The sequence below is a fragment of the Cyprinodon tularosa genome, unplaced genomic scaffold, assembly GCF_016077235.1.
Source record: "Cyprinodon tularosa strain WSP-4 unplaced genomic scaffold, ASM1607723v1 ctg920, whole genome shotgun sequence".
NCBI classification, from domain to species: domain Eukaryota; kingdom Metazoa; phylum Chordata; class Actinopteri; order Cyprinodontiformes; family Cyprinodontidae; genus Cyprinodon; species Cyprinodon tularosa.
In genome coordinates, this window is record NW_024039697.1 from 141,762 (window position 1) to 160,452 (window position 18,691).

At 40.3% G+C, this 18,691-nt stretch overlaps 1 protein-coding gene across 2 annotated transcripts; it reads right to left on the reverse strand.

Annotated features, from left to right (window-relative positions):
• Nucleotides 1-655: 655 nt before the first annotated feature.
• rbm34 (RNA binding motif protein 34) lies at nt 656-18,048 on the reverse strand. 2 transcript variants are annotated; one of them, XM_038274599.1, is made up of 11 exons: nt 17,903-18,048; nt 17,589-17,745; nt 9,472-9,584; nt 8,985-9,195; nt 3,870-3,929; nt 3,737-3,780; nt 2,973-3,056; nt 2,832-2,895; nt 2,716-2,758; nt 2,528-2,646; nt 656-1,063 (listed from the first exon to the last, which is right to left on the reverse strand). In XM_038274599.1, the coding sequence occupies exons 1-11, from the start codon at nt 17,923-17,925 to the stop codon at nt 761-763; spliced, it is 1,221 nt and encodes a 406-aa protein (XP_038130527.1). In that variant the 5' UTR covers nt 17,926-18,048; the 3' UTR covers nt 656-760. The 2 variants fall into 2 exon arrangements, with proteins under 2 accessions (XP_038130527.1, XP_038130528.1); XM_038274600.1 differs by having other exon boundaries at nt 859-1,063; nt 2,460-2,646.
• Nucleotides 18,049-18,691: the final 643 nt, after the last annotated feature.

Sequence of the window (18,691 nt, forward strand, 5' to 3'; positions counted from 1 at the left end):
TTTTTCCATGGCTGATTAGCTGATGTGATCTGCCAGGGTGTTTACAACAGAGAACTGGTGTATTGGAACCACAGATGATGCTAGTTTTAGCAACAGGTGGATCTGGAGTGATAAAGCTGATAGAGTGGCTCAGGTTATCCTGAGCTATCCCTATAGTTATGCTGCTATAGGCTTAAAGATTGAACTAACATATTCTGCAGAGTGGGAGAATGATGAAAAAGGGGTCCCTATGTCCTTCAGCAGTCTAATGTTCTGCTCTCTCTTCTCTGCTTCTTTTTCTATGTCTTCTTCTGTCTCCTTGAACCCCAGTCGGCCTCAGCAGATGGCCGCTCACACTGAGCCTGGTTCTGCTGGAGGTTTCTTCCTGTTAAAAGGGAGTTTTTCCTCTCCACTGTCACTACAAGCATGCTTAGTGTGAGGGATTGCTGAAGAGTCAATGAGTCGATGCAATCAACTGGTTTTCCTTAGATGGAAAACTTTGAATCAACTTTGTATGATCTGCCTTGAGATGACGTGATGTGATGACAGGTGCGCTATAGAAATAAACTTAGATGAATTATTAAAAAGGTTCCATTTTTAATTGACTCCATAAATCACAAGCATGCATTTCATCAAAATGTTTTTATTCCGGTCTTACAATCGATTAAACATCAAAAAATGATGATTTCATAAACATTTTCTAGCTGACTGGTCTTAAAGGAGCAAACAGACAGTTTAAGGTGAAACTGAATAAAATTTACATTTTATTTTGGTCAGTTTATCATTTCTTAGAGACTAGATGTCTCTTTTTTTTCTTTTTTTTTCCTTTCAGAGCCTTCTTGGTTTTTTTCCTTGGATCTGCCACTTCTCCTTTAAAAGAGGAACAGTTGTTTGGTTTGGACTTGAAGTTCCCTTTGCCGTGTTCCTGCGGCCGTCCAGAAGCTTTCTGACTGGAGCTCCACAACATTCCTCCATCTTTAGTTTTCTTCTGCTCCTCCTTTTTCACGGATCTCTTCACACGAATAGACCTGCTTTCCAGCTGCGAGCCGTCCAGTGATAGAGCCAACTGTACCGAGTCAGCACTCTGCATCAGGGAGAAAATACACCATCTATTATTCATCTTCAACAATTCATACGGATGATTCTGCCAGCCCATGGACATTTGTGGGGGTCCAAATGGAAAACTCCATATTACTTTATAACAGAATATAATAAATAAATATATGAATGATAACATGTCATTTGTAGCCATACACCTTGGCTATATGTAAACATTCATTGAACTCCTAACAGGTCAGTTTTGTCAGTGTTGGAAACAGAAAACCTTATAAAAAAAGCCTAATACGCGTGACTGTAAATGTTTCAATGCACTGTACAACCACAATATGCATCCTATTATTCCCTTATTGTCTAAATTAGCACCATATGAGTCTCTGTGTACAAAAATTGTAGCCAAAACATGACTACTTTTCAAGATATGGTACATTAAATATTTCCAAACCTTGTATTTTCCAACAATTTCTGAAACATAAGCATAACTTTAAAGTTATTCCATTAAAACTACCCATGTTTATAATAATCATCAATGAATTAAATCTCCAGCATGTGTCCTTATTAAAAAAAAACATCCTCTGCCTGGTAGCACATACCATTATTACGGTCAGGCCTCAAAGTGACGTTTTTTTAATAGCGTTTAACATCGTGCACGTTACACGTTTAGCCTTCCAATCTTCCAACGGTATGGACGTGCACTGAACACTCTGGCATATTGTTTTTAACCATTTTACCACCAATCTGTGGCCAATTTGGGAGCTCACAGTCCCTTGAAAAAACAAAACAAACAAAACACTTTTTAACAATTCTTACACACCATCAGCTCTAAAGTTGAAAAATATTTGCCTTAAAAATATTCAAAGGGTTTTAAATTACTTGCCACACATGTCTCCCACTGCCTGAAATAACATAACATACAAGGATAATTTAGGGGCTACACTGTAAAACGACTTGGGTAATGTGCGTGACACAATAGATTTGAAAAATACATCAAGTCTTTGGCAAATAGAGGATTGCAGTTAGGCCACAATTAGTTTTTTCCTAAAGTAAGAGGCAGAGTAATGAAATGGTTGATGCACCTCAAATGTTTCATAACTCAAATTGAGGTGACTATTTCAATTTATAAGAAGGCAAGACAATTATTTAAGGGATAAATCTAAACCAATGTGAGATGTTAGCTTTGATCCAACACTAATGGAAAAAATAAGTTCTTTTCAACTTTGAGAGGCTATAAATCAAAGAATTATGGGCTGACACGTGAAAATGTGGACTTTTTTTGAAGCTCTGGATGTTTTCTATCAAACTAGGAAGAACAAATATGGTGCAATTGTTTTTTTTTTTTTTTTTATGGCCGCCTGAAGTCAAAATAACCTCAAAATGTACATGGTCTGGCGAAATGACATAAACAGAAAAGCTTTGAAACAAAAATTTTTCCGAAAGGCCAAATACTGCATGTGTGAGGTAATAGTGGTGTATGCTGGGTGCTGCTGTGCACCTCAAACAGGACATAGCCGAATCCTTTCCCGAGTCCAGACTTGGCGTCTCGCACTAGTCTCACCGCCTCCACTGTTCCACATGGCTCAAAATGCTGTCGGAGCGCCAGCTCCTTCAGATCTACAGAGAGGCAACCCATGAATATGTGCATCACAGCTCCTCATCACCACAGTGGAGTCACCAACTTACCGAATGCCAGATTCCCAACAAAAATGGAGCGCTTGTGGTCATGCTGCAGGAGGAGAGACGTTGATTAAACCATCAGCATTAAATGAAGGAGACCTGCGAATGCTGAGCAGACTTACTGAAGAGCGCTGCGTCACTCGGTCCACCCTGATATGAAAGCCTTCCTCGATCTCCACGCCGTTCCTGTGAAGATGGAGCCAATGAGTTCTCACTTCAGATTCATCATCACTCTAGCTTCAGGCTGCAGTGAATTAGCTCACCTCTCCAGAGCTCTGCAGACTGCCTCCTCATCTTTAAACACCACATACGCATTCAAGCTTTGCTTCTTGGGATGAACTTTGCGTCTAAAGATCAAAGAAAAGGTTGTTAAATGTTTCAACTTCTCTTTATTTTTTTACCTTTTTATGAGGGGCAAATTGAAAGGAAGTACAATGGCACAGGAAGTCAGACAGAGAAGTTGAGAAGACAGTGAGTCTTTCTATGAACAGATGTTTGTATTACTACAGAAAACCTCCCCGGTTAAATAAAAGAGAAGATCCTTCCTGCTCACAGATACAAACATCTACAAGTTATGGAAACATCAAAGCAAAGCAAACAAACATTTCAGCGTTTTCCAACTGAATAAAAAAGTAAGGCATCCTTAATGCACGTTAAAAACTATTTCCTTTATCTTCACGGGACTCAGCCATGCAGTGATTAAAGGCATCAATTCAACACAGAGAAGATGCTTTAAAGATGTCAAATAAAAAAGATATGGCACTGATGGAGTTTGGTTTGACTTTGCTGCACCTTAAGGTGACAGTCTGCAGAAAGCATCAGAGAACTGTCCAGCAGTTTGCACCATCCCATTCCCACAGCATGCCATTTATTTCCTGTTTATCATGCAGCTACTACTGCAACAATCACATTTTTACAATTTTACAAAAACCACAAAGCAGCTTTATATTCTATATAGATGTTTTTAGACAGTGGAGGACAGGTATGTCTATGCATTAAAAGGAGCAAAGTTTGATCAGAAACCTACTTAATAAACGCTTCTTTCTGAGACATGGACGGGTCCTCTCTGACCTGCAGGGAGAAACAGTAAAGGCGTTCAGTTTGACACAACATCACAGGTGTGACTCAACTTTCTTTATTCTGGTGTTTTTTGTTTTTACCACAGAGCGAAACCGAACAGATTCAATGGGTCCTTTGTCTCTGAAAAGTCCTCGCAAGGTCTGAAAAAAGAAAAAGGTCACATTTCAACTGCTCCACAAAGCAGGACAGGAAGCCTCCAGTGGCTTATTTTCTGCAGTGTACTTTACTGCAGGTTCATTCGGAACAGAGAAAACAATCAAAAACTAGAACTAGACCTGGGATCGGAGTACATTTTAATGTCTTGTAAAAAGCTCAAAACTACATGGGTTTATACCTAACTGAAACTCATCTTTAGCCTCCATGTGCTTCAGAATTGTGCCAATTCTTATTACGTTTGAACAATATTTGCGGAGGTGCAAAGATTTCTCCATTTTACAATGGAAAAATCTTTCAACCCTATCAAAGCAATTTATCCTGAAAATCGGAGCTCATAACACCAAACCCTTTATTTTAGGGAATTTTTATAGTTTTGTGAACCACATAAAGGAACTTTCAGACTTTTGCAAATAGGCCCCGCCCACTTATTTCACTCATTACCATATTAAATCCTTTAGTTCATTGCTATAACTGGAAGGTAATAAGGTAGTTTCCATAAAGAAACAATGAGCCATTTCTGTGTAGTAGCTTTCTTGACATCACAGCGCCTCCTATTGGTGGACCATGCTCTAACGTGGGGGACGTGTGCAAAATCTAATTTGGAGTACGGGTTATGAGGCACCTTTTAAAATCTGATATGGTTTTAGAATTTAGAGCTAGCCAACAAGCACTTATTTTTGCAGAACTTATTGAAGTCAAAATTAAAAAAATCCACCATTACTTTTTTAATTGTCTATTACAAAGTTTTATATGGAATTTTGTGCAGATTGAACAAAAAAATGTAAGATTTTAAACAAGAAAGTCATTCCGTAACAAGAATCCTTTAACAGGAAAGGTTAAACCATTTTAGTGTGAAAAGCAGCTCCGAAACAAAGGTGTGCCCATTAACTTAATGATGCAAATCAACCAATAAACAAAGTGATATGTTCAGTGTGTCAAACCAGTAGTTTGGTCATTACAGGACAAAATGCATTTCCCTTTGTCATAGCGCCCCCTAGTAGTTAATGGGTCTGAATATCTGGGTCTGAGTAGCGGTGCACATTGTGAACCTGGATACTTGGTTCAATCGATTCGTTCCGAGCCGAGAAGAATAAAAATAAATAATGGAAAACACCAAAGACAATAGAGTTCTCTGCTCTGTGGGCTATAAACCATAATTAATGAAGTGCAATCAGACCGATTAGATGACTTCATCAACCCATTCCAAAAGAACTGCAGGTCGTTATCATGAATGATGTCAAAGCATCTCATTTACATGCATAGTCTATGGGGGACAGAATCAAGAGGTGCAGCGGTGCGCTGCGAGCATTCTGTTGCGAGCGTTCAGTTAATTGAACTTCAGCCGCTGTGCGTGCTGGCCGTCAACCAATCACAACAGGAATTTTGGAGGGGAGACAGACTCTACCTGCAAGCTGTCATCACTCCTGCAGACATTCTGCAGATAAACAATAAATAACTATCAAGGATTTAAACTCCAAAAAATAAACCCCTACAAATGTCTGCAGGAAATCCCCCTCAGGCTGACCTTAGCAGAGAGCTTTCAGTGGGGATTCCCAGCGCTGCCTCCCGGTGGTATGCTGGAGGTCTGAAGCTCCCAACAAGAACTGCAGATTATAGTGGGATTATAATCCTGTTGAACTGATGAACAGAAGGTGTTTGGAGGTGGACTTTCTCACTTAAAAACTATTTTTCCAACTCATAAAGTAAATAAAGCCAAGCTGCTCTCTAGCTTGAAGCTACAGAACAGAGCAGATAAACAACCAGAGCGTCAGAGCATCTGGACCACAGTTTGATCCAGCGTCGCTCAAAATGCCAGGGGTGTGAACGCAGTACACTGACATTTTTTCGGGAATCCCACGGGATTCGCAGAGAGCGTGTTGCAAACGCATAGAGCCCGTTGCAAACCCATAGAGCCCGTTGCAAACCCATAGAGCCCGTTGCAAACCCATAGAGCCCGTTGCAAACCCATAGAGCCCGTTGCAAACCCATAGAGCCCGTTGCAAACCCATAGAGCCCGTTGCAAACCCATAGAGCCCGTTGCAAACCCATAGAGCCCGTTGCAAACCCATAGAGCCTGTTGCAAACGCATAGAGCCCGTTGCAAACCCATAGAGCCCGTTGCAAACCCATAGAGCCCGTTGCAAACCCATAGAGCCCGTTGCAAACCCATAGAGCCCGTTGCAAACCCATAGAGCCCGTTGCAAACCCATAGAGCCCGTTGCAAACGCATAGAGCCCGTTGCAAACCCATAGAGCCCGTTGCAAACGCATAGAGCCCGTTGCAAACGCATAGAGCCCGTTGCAAACCCATAGAGCCCGTTGCAAACCCATAGAGCCCGTTGCAAACCCATAGAGCCCGTTGCAAACCCATAGAGCCCGTTGCAAACCCATAGAGCCCGTTGCAAACGCATAGAGCCCGTTGCAAACGCATAGAGCCCGTTGCAAACGCATAGAGCCCGTTGCAAACGCATAGAGCCCGTTGCAAACCCATAGAGCCCGTTGCAAACCCATAGAGCCCGTTGCAAACGCATAGAGCCCGTTGCAAACCCATAGAGCCCGTTGCAAACCCATAGAGCCCGTTGCAAACCCATAGAGCCCGTTGCAAACCCATAGAGCCCGTTGCAAACCCATAGAGCCCGTTGCAAACCCATAGAGCCCGTTGCAAACCCATAGAGCCCGTTGCAAACGCATAGAGCCCGTTGCAAACCCATAGAGCCCGTTGCAAACCCATAGAGCCCGTTGCAAACGCATAGAGCCCGTTGCAAACGCATAGAGCCCGTTGCAAACCCATAGAGCCCGTTGCAAACCCATAGAGCCCGTTGCAAACCCATAGAGCCCGTTGCAAACCCATAGAGCCCGTTGCAAACCCATAGAGCCCGTTGCAAACGCATAGAGCCTGTTGCAAACGCATAGAGCCTGTTGCAAACGCATAGAGCCTGTTGCAAACGCAGAGAGCGTGTTGCAAACGCATAGAGCCCGTTGCAAACGCATAGAGCGTGTTAAAGCATGTTTCACACAAACAGATCTTATCACTCACAAATAAACAACAAATTAATCTTACTGTTCACAAATAAAACGTGTTACAAACTCTCATCTAATGTCCCACACAAATAAAACTGTCCTTAAATGTTGCACACACACAAAAATTTGTTTTACAAACTGGACTCTAACGTTGCACTGAAAATATAATTAGTAAATTGTCCCCAAGTACAAAACGATCTCTCATCGCATAGGAAACACCCTCTCCTCACGTACGAGACAATTCTTCACACGCCGCAGTAAGTTTCTGCCAATAGTCCCGTGATGCATGGAGAACTGTCATTCTGACTAACAGACAGCAGGCGGCGCCACACATCTAAACACCTGAAACGTGCCCCATCACATTTAGTTTCCCCTGCATCTCAGCACAAGCCTATATGAAAGGAACAACTAGGCTTGAACAAATATAATACAATAAAAAGAATGTCTTTATTACTGCTGTTTAAAAAAGATCATTTCCGAGAATAGAAAACCCAGCTTTGATTCATGTTTGAACTGATGCAGGTTGGTCTGTGTTATAGTCACCCAATTTTAATTCACATATTAGGAAACTAGAGGGTGTTAGCTTTCAAATGCACATGTAATTTGGGCTTACAGTTTCTAAGTTATTTGCTTTTTCATTTTGGTATGCAAAATAGGCGAGAATTACCCAAAATGAGGTGGATGTTAAGAGGTTAAGCAAGTTTCCTTCTGTCTCCTTGGAGCCCAGTCAGCCTCAGCTGATGGCTGCTTACACTGAGAGTCAATGAGTCGATGCAATCAGCTGGTTTTCCTTAGATAGAAAACTTTCAATCAATCTGACTGCATGATCTGGTTGAACTGGAAAGTGCCTTGAGTGACACGTGTTGTGAATTGGCGCTATAGAAATAAACTGAATAGACTGGGTATGAGCCTGAGCCCACCTGTTCAGGACTGACCTGAACAGGGCACCAAGCAGAAAGGTCAACTCTGTGGGCAATGGGGTGGATGTAGCTGTGCACAGGCTGATGGGAGCATGCATGTATAGACGTAGAGCATATAGATTGATCTGTAGAAATAACGGGTCTCATCCCTAAAGCAGGAACCAGGAGGAGCAGCTTGATGAAACACGTTTCAATTCCTCAGACACTTGGCCGCATGCAACAACATGGTTAGTTTAGTGACCCATAAAGTGTCTTCTATAACTGTAGAGCTGCAGAGCTTAGCATAAAAAATGATAATTGCTTCTAAGGACCAACAAACGTGGTCATTTAGTGAGGATCTGGATAGCAGATGACTGAAGGAACTAGACTAAATAAAAAACATGCATAGAGCAGAATGAAAACATGTCTACAGATTAATATTTACTGGGGGGGGGGGGGTCATTTTGCACTGCAAAGATGATCTTAAAATGAGTTTAAGAATGTCTTACAATAACTTTATTTACCCTAAATACCTTTAATAAATAAGAGGATCTGCCAAAAGGAATGAGTATTTTTACTCTTAAAATAAGATCATTAGATAATATTTACTTGAAATAAGATTATGCAATTATTGTTCTTATTTTAAATGTAAATCATCTTGTTCTATCAGCAAAGTGCCTCATTTAATTCATGAAAAAACTAACTTATTTTAAGAAAATGTGAGTCATTTAGATTTAAATTGAACGGCCGTGAATGTCCGGGGTGATGCAATTACAGAAGAAGAAGCCAAACGACCCCCATTGCAAAGGGCTGAACTGTTTGTCCGTTTCTATTTGCAGGTTTTCTACTTAAAACTGGGCTTTGCTGGGCTGCTGTATAAAACCTGGAACTCTGTGAACGCTATTCCTGTCATTTTGAATTGAAAAAGCTTCCTGGATGGGAAGAGAAATGTCTTCAAACTGGGAACAAAGTCCAGTGGATTGTTTTTTTTTTACTTTTTTAGAAAGCAGCTTTTAAACTTCTGTTCAGGAAATCCTCCTAAATGGGAGGCAATGCGGCTCCCCTCTGCTCTCAGACTGTGGCTGCTTTAGGAAAAGGTTGGTCAGTGAAGTTGCCGATACCTTGGCTGTGCAGCTGATGGGCAGGTTGCCAACGAACACGGTCCTCTTCATCTTTAACAGCTCCCCTTGTTTGTTGGCCTTTAACCTCTGTCGCCTCAGTGCCCAGTGTTCTGCAGGAATCTGTCCGTCTGTCTCTGAGTCTCTCTTCTTTCTCTTGGCTGAGCTGGCCGGGCCGTGCTCGTCTCTGTCTGCCTTAAATATACAGCTCTCCCTAAAACACAGAAGCATGAGACAGACTTAGCTATACGATAGTTTAGGTGGATGTCAGGAGGAGCCCAGAATGAGGTCAGCTAGTAACCACAGCACAGGTCACACTTTGCTTTGGTGTAGAGGACGTTTGCTGAATCCAATGAGCAGCTGATGTAGATTCCTTTTTCAGGAAAAGCAGATGCTGAGTTGATCCAGTTTCCTGTGTGGCGCTGGGTCCTCTGTGCAGACTGGTTCCTAGAATGGGCTGAATGTGAGCAGTGGCGTTTAGTCTTCTCACCTGTTCAGCAGTTCCTGCTCTGCCACCGATCTCTTCCTCTTCTTCTTTGCTTTGACTTCCACCTCTATGCTGTCTTTGCTCTGCTCTGCTCTTCCTGCGCTGCTTCCAATCACCTGCCATTAAAATTACAAAAACAACCAAAATCAATGAGGAGATTGAACCAGTTTAGAGTATAAAGGTAATGATCCTAATGTATAAACAGTCAACGAAGAAATCTTTCAGGTCTTTGCAACCAAAGAAATGCCAGATAGTGGGGCGATGGATTGCTCGCTGAGTAAATGTGCTTCCGTTTTTTAACATGCATCCCAATCACTGTACTGCAGATACATTTTAAACACATATATATACATTGTTTTTCTAGTTAGTTGGACCTTTCAATAATGTTTGTGCTCCAATAAAGCTGGACAGCCTCATTTACATCAGATTAATACAATCCTGATTTTGGCACCATGTCCGAACTTTATTTTTTTAACCTGGTGGTTTACCATTAATACCCCATCAGAGCAGCTTTAGTGTAACATCTACCCTTGCAATGGCAACAAATATACATATCAAATACATATCAAAGAGGTTTCTAGAATTTCCTTCTTTCATCTGAGGAACATTGCAAAAATTAGAAATCTCCTGTCCAGGGGTGATGCTGAGAAACTAGTCCATGCATTTGTTACTTCAAGGCTGGACTATTGTAATTCTTTGCTATCAGGAAGTCCACAAACTGTAGTTAAAAGCCTTCAGCTGATCCAAAATGCTGCAGCCAGAGTTCTAATGAAAATTAAAAAGAGAGATCATATCTCGCCTATCCTGGCTTCTCTTCATTGGCTTCCTGTTAAATCAAGAATAGAATTTAAAATCCTCCTTCTCACATATAAAGCCTTAAATGGCCAAGCTCCATCTTATATCAGAGATCTGATTGTTCCTGATGTTCCTAACAGAGCACTTCGCTCTCAATCTGCAGGTTTACTAGTGGTTCCTAGAATTTCTAAAAGTAGAATGGGAGGCAGATCTTTTAGTTATCAGGCTCCTCTCCTGTGGAACCAACTACCAGTTTTAGTCCGTGAGGCAGACACCCTGTCTACTTTTAAGGCTAGGCTTAAAACTTTCCTTTTTGATAAAGCTTATAGTTAGAGTGGCTCAGGTTATCCTGAGCTATCTCTATAGTTCTGCTTCTATAGGCTTAGACTGCTGGAGGACATAGGGACCCCTAGTTCATTATTCTATCTCGATTCTCCCACTCTGCAGAATCTGTTAGTTCAATCTCTAACCTTCTGCTCTCTCTGCTTTTTCTCATAGTAGCTTCATCTGGTCTGTTCCTGTTTGGCTGTGACTCCATCCTGGAGAGAAATATCAGCTGTGCTGCTGCCATCAACACCTTTGTTTCTAGATGTTGGAGCTTGGCCTGTTTTCCAGTGTAGTCCTGTTTCTCTGACTGTGACTAACTGGATGTGCTCTCTTCATCCTCTGACATGGGAGCTGGCTCGGAGCTCGTCTGCCTGGCTGTGTGTTTCCTGGACAGGGCCGCCTGTGGAGCTGGTTGACAGTTGCCTTTTGTATCTATGCTTCTTTTTCTATGTCTGCTTCTGTCTCCTTGAACCCCAGTTGGCCTCAGCAGATGGCCGCTCACACTGAGCCTGGTTCTGGTGGAGGTTTCTTCCTGTTCAAACTGAGTTTTTCCTCTCCACTGTCACTACAAGCATGCTTAGTGTGAGGGATTGCTGCAGAGTCAATGAGGTGATCAGCTGGTTTTTCTTAGATATAAAACCTTGAATCGATCTGACTGGATGATCTAGTTGAATCGTCTCTGTAAAGTGCCTTAAGATGACGTGTTGTGTATTAGCGCTATAAAAATAAACTGAATAGAATTCATTGATGGTATCAGGGCACTGAAGCATGATTGACATCCTGAGAGACTGTATTTTTCCCCAGCTGCTCAGCATCCTGGACGGTGTTCCTGAAGCCGCCTGTGGCATAATATTTCATGACCAAACATACAGTCTGTGATACAGCGAGGGAGGCGTTCCTGCGGGTTGCCTGGCCAACACAAGCTTCTAGGATCTGGAATGTATATAACAGTCTGGCCTGGGACCTCTATGGCTCTTATTGTCAAAGTGTTCCGAAGGATTTTCTCACTATTTGCTCTCTGATCTGTTTTAAGTTTAGCTTCATATGTTAATTATTCAGAAAACAGTGAATGCCAGCGATGTATAAGGACATTATGCAGGAGGAAAAAATACAGTTTACTAAAAGGTTGGCACGTCAAAAAGGAGGATTAATAAAGAAATAAACTGAAAAACAATTCAATTTGTTAAGATCATATTTTCTTTTAGCTGGTTTTAGATTTTCAAGTTAATTTATTGCCCTGTGATGGACTGGCGACTTGTCAGGGTGGACCCCGCCTCTCGACCGTAGACGGCTGAAAATAGGCACCAACACCCCTCGCAACCCGGCTTGGGATTAAGTGTGTAAGAAAATGGATGGATGGATGGATGGATGGAGTTATTTTATTATGACGTTTTCTTTAAATTATTTTCCCCTCTGAATTAAATCAGGTCTTCACTGAACAGACTCGTCATTGTTTCCAGAACAACTGATTGGCTGCTGGCTGGAGCGTTTTCTAGGATTCTAGCCTGCCTCTGAGGTTTGCCTTTTGGAATGAGTTGCCATGGTGACTAGCCTAACCAAGAAGGAACCCAGCTTCCTGGTAGAGTCAGGGTTAAAGCTGAAGTTGTTTTGCTAACCCAGTCATCCTGCTTGGTGCTACAGGTCTGTCAACTCTCCCCCATTGGGCGTGAGGTTCCTGCATCTCAGTGTCTTCACAAAATCTCACTCTATATCCCAGATTTGCTGATAAACATCCAGTTTGCCTTTTTTAACACAGTCATAGTGCTAAAGCACGAGGACACGCCAGGTTGTTGGAGGTTTTCAGAGGATCTGGCTGAAAAAAAGTGTCAAAAATTTAGATTTTTTTTACAGCACAGTAAAGATTACAGAATGATAAATTATCTGAAGTTATGTTTTCACCAAATATTAGGGCTGTCAGTTTTAAAGCATTATTAAGGTGTTGTGCCATAAGCCATGATCAAACTTTTAGGACATTGGGAACCACTGTCCATATTTCATCGTAACATGATGATGTGGAATCTGTGCAACAACCCCCGTTTCAGGCAAGGCCTCCACAGGCAAGTCACAGAGATGGGACCAACCACCACCCCCCTCTGTGAGGACAGAACAAAACCACAGAGCACACAGGATTCTCTCTCTGTTGTCTCCTTTTGCTCCTGGTCTCTTCTGCCCCTGCGCTCAAATCTGGGGCCCACTGTGGCTGGGTATCCACCACAGTGGAGATGCGGGCCCCAGGGGAACCAGATCTCCAGAACCATCAAGGATAAGTCACACTGTTAAAAAAGTAAATGGCAATTGTTGTTCTAACACACAATTGTATTGTAATCCGACTCAGAAATATAAATTTGACATCTAACAAATAAATACACGTTTGCCCAACTCAAATTCTCAGAAGTTGGTTTAACAAGGAGTTTTAAATCGCCTATACAAGATTTTTTGAGTTCCCTCAACTGTAAACTCATGGGCATGCGCACTGCTTATGTTCATGGACACGCCCACTACGGTACGGGGTTTCCTATCCCTTTCTTCAAGGGCACAGCCTTTTTCCCTCGTGTTTGAGAAGATTGGCGGACATTGTGATTTTATGCATCTGGAGAACCACGGAGGAACGACCCTGGGACCTTACCAGTTTTCCCGGTGAGTGCTGCAAAGTACAGACAGTTAGCGGTTAGCTCCGTGAGTTAGCATTCCCTTGTGGTGTATTGCCACCGAGTTGAAGCATGAGTTCACATGTTTTTCACGTTCTGATGAAAGGAAAAGCAGCGCACGTGCACGTGTATAATGCGCGTGTGCGCGTGCGTGTTTATGCCGCGCATGTGCGGGTGAGTGTTTATGCATAGAGAAAAGAGTGTGCCTGTTATTTTCATTGTACAAATGAAAAGAGACATTAAGTTGAGTGTAATAACTTATTAAATTTCTAAATTGTTTTATGTAGTGCAGTGTTGTTGCACTCAGGCACAGAATATTACAAGACTACATTATTTTACTTTCTTAATCCGATGTGGGTATTTACTGTTACTTACATTATTTACATGTGGATTTTTTGCTTTCATGATTTTATTTGCTTTACAAGAAAAACAGTGACATTAACATTTTATATGTTAACCCTGTAATGCAGCAGTTAATTCGTAATGAGTTAGAAAAGTTACATTACACACTGAAATGTATCATACTTGGAGAGATATAAACTGTACAGTTAAGAACAAGAAGTGAATGGATTTAACTAAGCCCTGTTGTGCTATGCAGGCAGGGTTTTTTGGATACCCTGGATTCTGGATTCTCTCCTTAAATGGAGATGGCGAGCCAACCGTGTGAACATCTGGATTTGGACTGAAGAGAAGGATTTGGACTGAAGAGGACTTTCTTTTTTTGCATTCATCGTCCTGTCGGAGTGGTAGGACTAAAAAGAAAAACTCAGAGATAAAAAGGGAAAACCTTTTTCTTTTTCCGTTGGGAAACAAGACATTTTATTTCATTTTATTTTTTTTAAAAGGGTGCACCCAATTTAAAGAGACTACAATTGAAAAAAAACAAACTGAAGGCCGTCCAAATTTGTAAAACTGTTATTTTTTCATATATGTTAATACACTTACTTCACAAAAAATTACCTGTGTGTTTTCCTCTTACTAAAATGGTGTCTTACTGTTTTTTCCCTCATCATCACTCTTACGAATCTAGAACATTCTGGTCCAGTGTCAGGTTACTTTGATCTGTGCAGTTAAGATTATGTTGTTGAACATGGTTTTATACTGTATCTATTGATGCAATGTTTGGCTTGAAGCAATAAAAATGTTGTATTAACATAATTTTTTGTGTGTTGAATGATTGGTAGTGAAGACGATTGGTAGGACTAAAAAAACTGAGTTGATAGAACTCAACTTGCAGATAACACTACAAAATCTGAGTTTGTAGAACTCAAAATCTATATGTCAAACTCATAAAACAAAGTTGATAGAACTCAGAACTTAAAGGTGAAACTCAAAAACCTAAGTTGGTAGAACTCAAAATTTCTATGTAACACTCCAAAAACCTAAGTTGGCAGAACTCAAAAATCTTTGTAAACTCAACCACAGTGAATTTAAGTAAGGAAAACTCAAAAAACCAAATGCATCACGTTGCCTAGAAAATGTAAGTTCTGTCAACCTCTATTTTTTTTTCAGTGCAGAACCTTTCAGAACCAAACTGCTGAAAAACAGACGTTTGCCACACATCTCTCTTAAGTTTCAAAACTTTTAGAGCCAAACTGGATGAGAGCCATGCCCTGGTGTGAGACTGAGAGGACCCCTGCTGTGAGACAAACAATGAGTCCCTGACTGCAGAGCTACAAAACTGGATGAAACTCAAGCTTTCCAAATGGACATGGAAAAAGGTTTGCAGGTCTGGCATGATTAGGGACAGAACAAGTAATGTGTCTTTTGATGATGCTAATCATATCGTGTGTTTACTGCGGAGTAAAGACAACGCTAACTGATGCTAAAGAATGGACTGCATGCTACGCTATGCTACAGGAATATGTGTTGAGCTGTTGCTAAAGCTTAGACAAGCTTTATTCACTAAGGATTTAAACACTGATATAACATTAGTGTTCATGTGTTCCTCAAATGCTCGTTACATTTCCATTAAGTGCCTTGTACTTTCCTTGTAAGTGCAAACCTACTTGGCAATAAACTTGATTCTGATTCTGATTACCAAGTCTGACCAAGAGTCATTTAGTGGAATCCTGATGTCCATTCGCTGCTAGCTATTTCAAAGAGGGTAAAGAATCATTTAGCTAAAGGTTATTGGTTCTTGATTAAGCAAATCATTCAATAGAACATTATTTGGCCAAATAATGTTTTATTCACCTCATGGATTTGCATTGTGAATTGGTCTGAAAACATTCCAATTTCTCTAAAATTAGTGAAAAGCTAATTTGATCAAATTCTTCAGATAAACTTTGGTTTCAAACACAGAATCCATCTTAAACAGTAATATGTTTTTCAACCGTTTTCCCCTTCCTCTTTGTACATAGTAGTTAGTTTAGTTTAGTTGAGTTTTACTAGTCTTAGTTGAGAGTGTTAAACTGAAATACGTTTGACGTGGAGCTGAATGATTTTTGTTAATAAAATCTTATATTTTGAACAGAAGTTGTGGTGAATTTATTCCATGTATGTGCAGAAATAACTGTTTGACCATGATTAGTGCTCGAATCACTCTTTCATCTATTGTTCTAACACACAGTTAGTAGGACTGGGTGTCATAAACAGTATATAACAGCTGAAATAATATCTGATTAAATAAGATATTTCACCACCCCTACAGGGGAGGGCAATAAACATCTAAAAGTATCAGAAACATAAATTCCCAGCGGGCTGGGAATAGAATTTAACATAAAATCACAACAAAGGCGTTAACTGCTTTAGACTATAACACAGACATTTTTTTTAATGCACGTTAATCGCGCATCAAAACAAACGCACCGTTCGCATTTGTTCTTTAGTTTTCCGCAGCGCTCTCTGTACTGTTTGTGTTACCCTCTGCGCTTTCCGTAGCTTCAGGAATGTTTGCAGGAGGGACCGCAGCATAACAGGTCCGTGCTTTGAATGGGCAAAATGGCCAGCAGACAAGGTATCCTGAATGATACATTTCTTTTTAAAGTTATCCCAGAAGGCTCTCTTGATAAAACTCGAGTCGTCTGTCTATGTTGTCCAGAAGAAACGAGCGTCTCACTGGCTTAGTGCCAACAAGGCAAAGAAATGAACTAAGTTTTGTGGACTGCGCTGCTGCTGCAGTTCCTGTTCAGACCAAAGGAATATTTAAGCATTTTGAAAAGGTTCTACATGTAAAATGTTATGTTGCTGAGATGACTGCAAAGCCCTGTTATTGTAATTTCGTTTGATTTTTTTATTATTTTGCGAGTAACTTTATTTTATTTGAATTAAGTCTGTATTTCATAACGGAATGTGCACTTTATTTTAAAAGAAAAACATCTTTATTTTTGTCCTATGTTTGAGAAAAAAAAACTTAAGCTTACGGAGTACTTTGAAGTACTGTTTACTGTTCTGTAGTTTTATATAGTTTTTATGGAAGCATAACGCCTAATTTTTAAAAATTTTTGAATAATTATTGGCCAGGATATTTTTATTCCAGTTTCTTAAAGGTGCTTGAAAAATAATGATAATAAAGAAAACTTTTTGTATAAGCATGTGTTTTTACATTATTGCACAATTGCATTTTTTAAATGCCCAAATAAAATAAATAAAATAAAAAGATAAAATATGCGATTAATCTCAAGTTAACTGTTGATAATATGCGATTAATAAATTAAAATTGTTAATAGTTTGACAGCACTACAAAATATACATTATTTTCTATATTCTGGTGATTTTGAGCAAATTGAAGTAAAACAGAAAGGGCCCTACTAAAATACTTGCATCATAAATATACTGTAAACTAATCATTTCACAACTTTGTTTATTAATTATTCTATAAAGTTCAAGTAAAATAAACAATGGGTAACTAATAGGGTATGACTGGATTACTGGGACTAATACAGGAACCAGTGCAATGCAAACCACACTGTGTATGAACATTTGGTAATAGGCCTTAACTCTTTAGCTTATTAGTTTTTCTTACAATTGACAAAACAGCAAAACGCTCAGACCTTCTAGGAAGCTTTAGATTCAATAAAAATTCTCCATGACAGCATTTCTCTGGATATTTAGTTTTGGTAGATGTGAACAAAATTAAGTTTTTAAATTCAGTGGACAATTTGATGTGATCCTACACTTGATAAGTCTCCACAATGATCATTTAAGCTAGCTGCTGTGTATTATATTCATATTTACTAAAGTAGTAGATTGCTTAAAATCTTCATTAATTTACAAAGTAAAGCAGAAAAAGCTAAAAATGCGGACAGGATCTGACCCTAGAGCTGCTACTGTCCTCAGAGCCTTTCAGGGTTCTCCCTCCACGGTTTGGTGAAAAGCTGTCAGCCCTGGAAACAAAGTGTGACTAACCCTGGGAGGAGGCAGGAACAGCTGAGATGAAGCTGGGAAGGCAGGCCTGAATAACTCTGCCAATGGTTCCCATGCTGTGGAGCCTTCCTGGGACAGACTGCCTGAAACCTGACCCACAGCATAGTCCGATGGCTGCTCAGCCTGCAGCTTTCTGTCTCTACAGACACAAACAACACAGATTAAACACACCATAAGCTCACATCCACCAACACTGAGGCTTTCTGTGCGTTTGGACACCTCAGAATATCCGCCATTAGCCAGCGTGTTAGCAGGTAAATCAGACGAGTTAAAGCTGTCGGTTAAATTAATCAAACCTTTTGTTAGCTTTCTTCTTCATTGCTTCTTCCAGATCAACAAGCTACTGTCTGCTGATCTCAGATTAAAGCGGCTAAAGACGCACCAAGGCCTCTCAGCACCAACACGTGTTTTTGTTTTTCCTGCTTCTTCTTCTTTGAAGACTTTATTTGCCGGTTGGTAAACAGCTGCAGCCGCGCATTACCGCCACCTGAGGTTTGGAGTGTGAACTGAAACAAATTAGTTATTGTAAGAAAATCTATAAACATTTGAGAACTATGAGATAATGAATTTCGCTGTAATAATTCCAAGAATATGCAATCTAGCTTTCATTTTAGATGGATTGCTTACAGTTGAGTCTTTTCAACACTATTTTTCCGAAAATATAACAAGTCGGTTTCATCTTTAATGCAGTAATCACATTTAGCAGTGTTGTTTCTCCCTGTTATCAATAAAGTGTTATTTAATCCGATTCAAACAATTTCTTCTCTCCTGTTCCTTTCAGCCTTCCTCCTCACTTCCCCTTTCTTCATTGAATCCTATAAAACCATCTGCAGCAATGGGTATCTATTTCCCATTGTTTTACTGTCTTTCTCTCATTTTCCTTCTTTATTATTTGTTCCCCTGTCTAACATGGTGGGTATGGTATCAGAGACAGTTTCCCCTTCTTAACTTAACATCTATCTATCTATCTATCTATCTATCTATCTATCTATCTATCTATCTATCTATCTATCTATCTATCTATCTATCTATCTATCTATCTATCTATCTATCTATCTATCTATCTATCTATCCATTCCACTCCT

Excerpts from the sequence above, each read along its gene's own strand:
- rbm34 (XM_038274599.1), bottom strand. The coding sequence starts at position 17,925 with ATGAAGAAGAAAGCTAACAAAAG. Across the intron at positions 9,196-9,471 it reads GAGCAGGAACTGCTGAACAG|GGAGAGCTGTATATTTAAGG; the intron begins GTGAGAAGACTA and ends TCTGTGTTTTAG. Across the intron at positions 2,896-2,972 it reads GTCTGCAGAGCTCTGGAGAG|GAACGGCGTGGAGATCGAGG; the intron begins GTGAGCTAATTC and ends CCATCTTCACAG.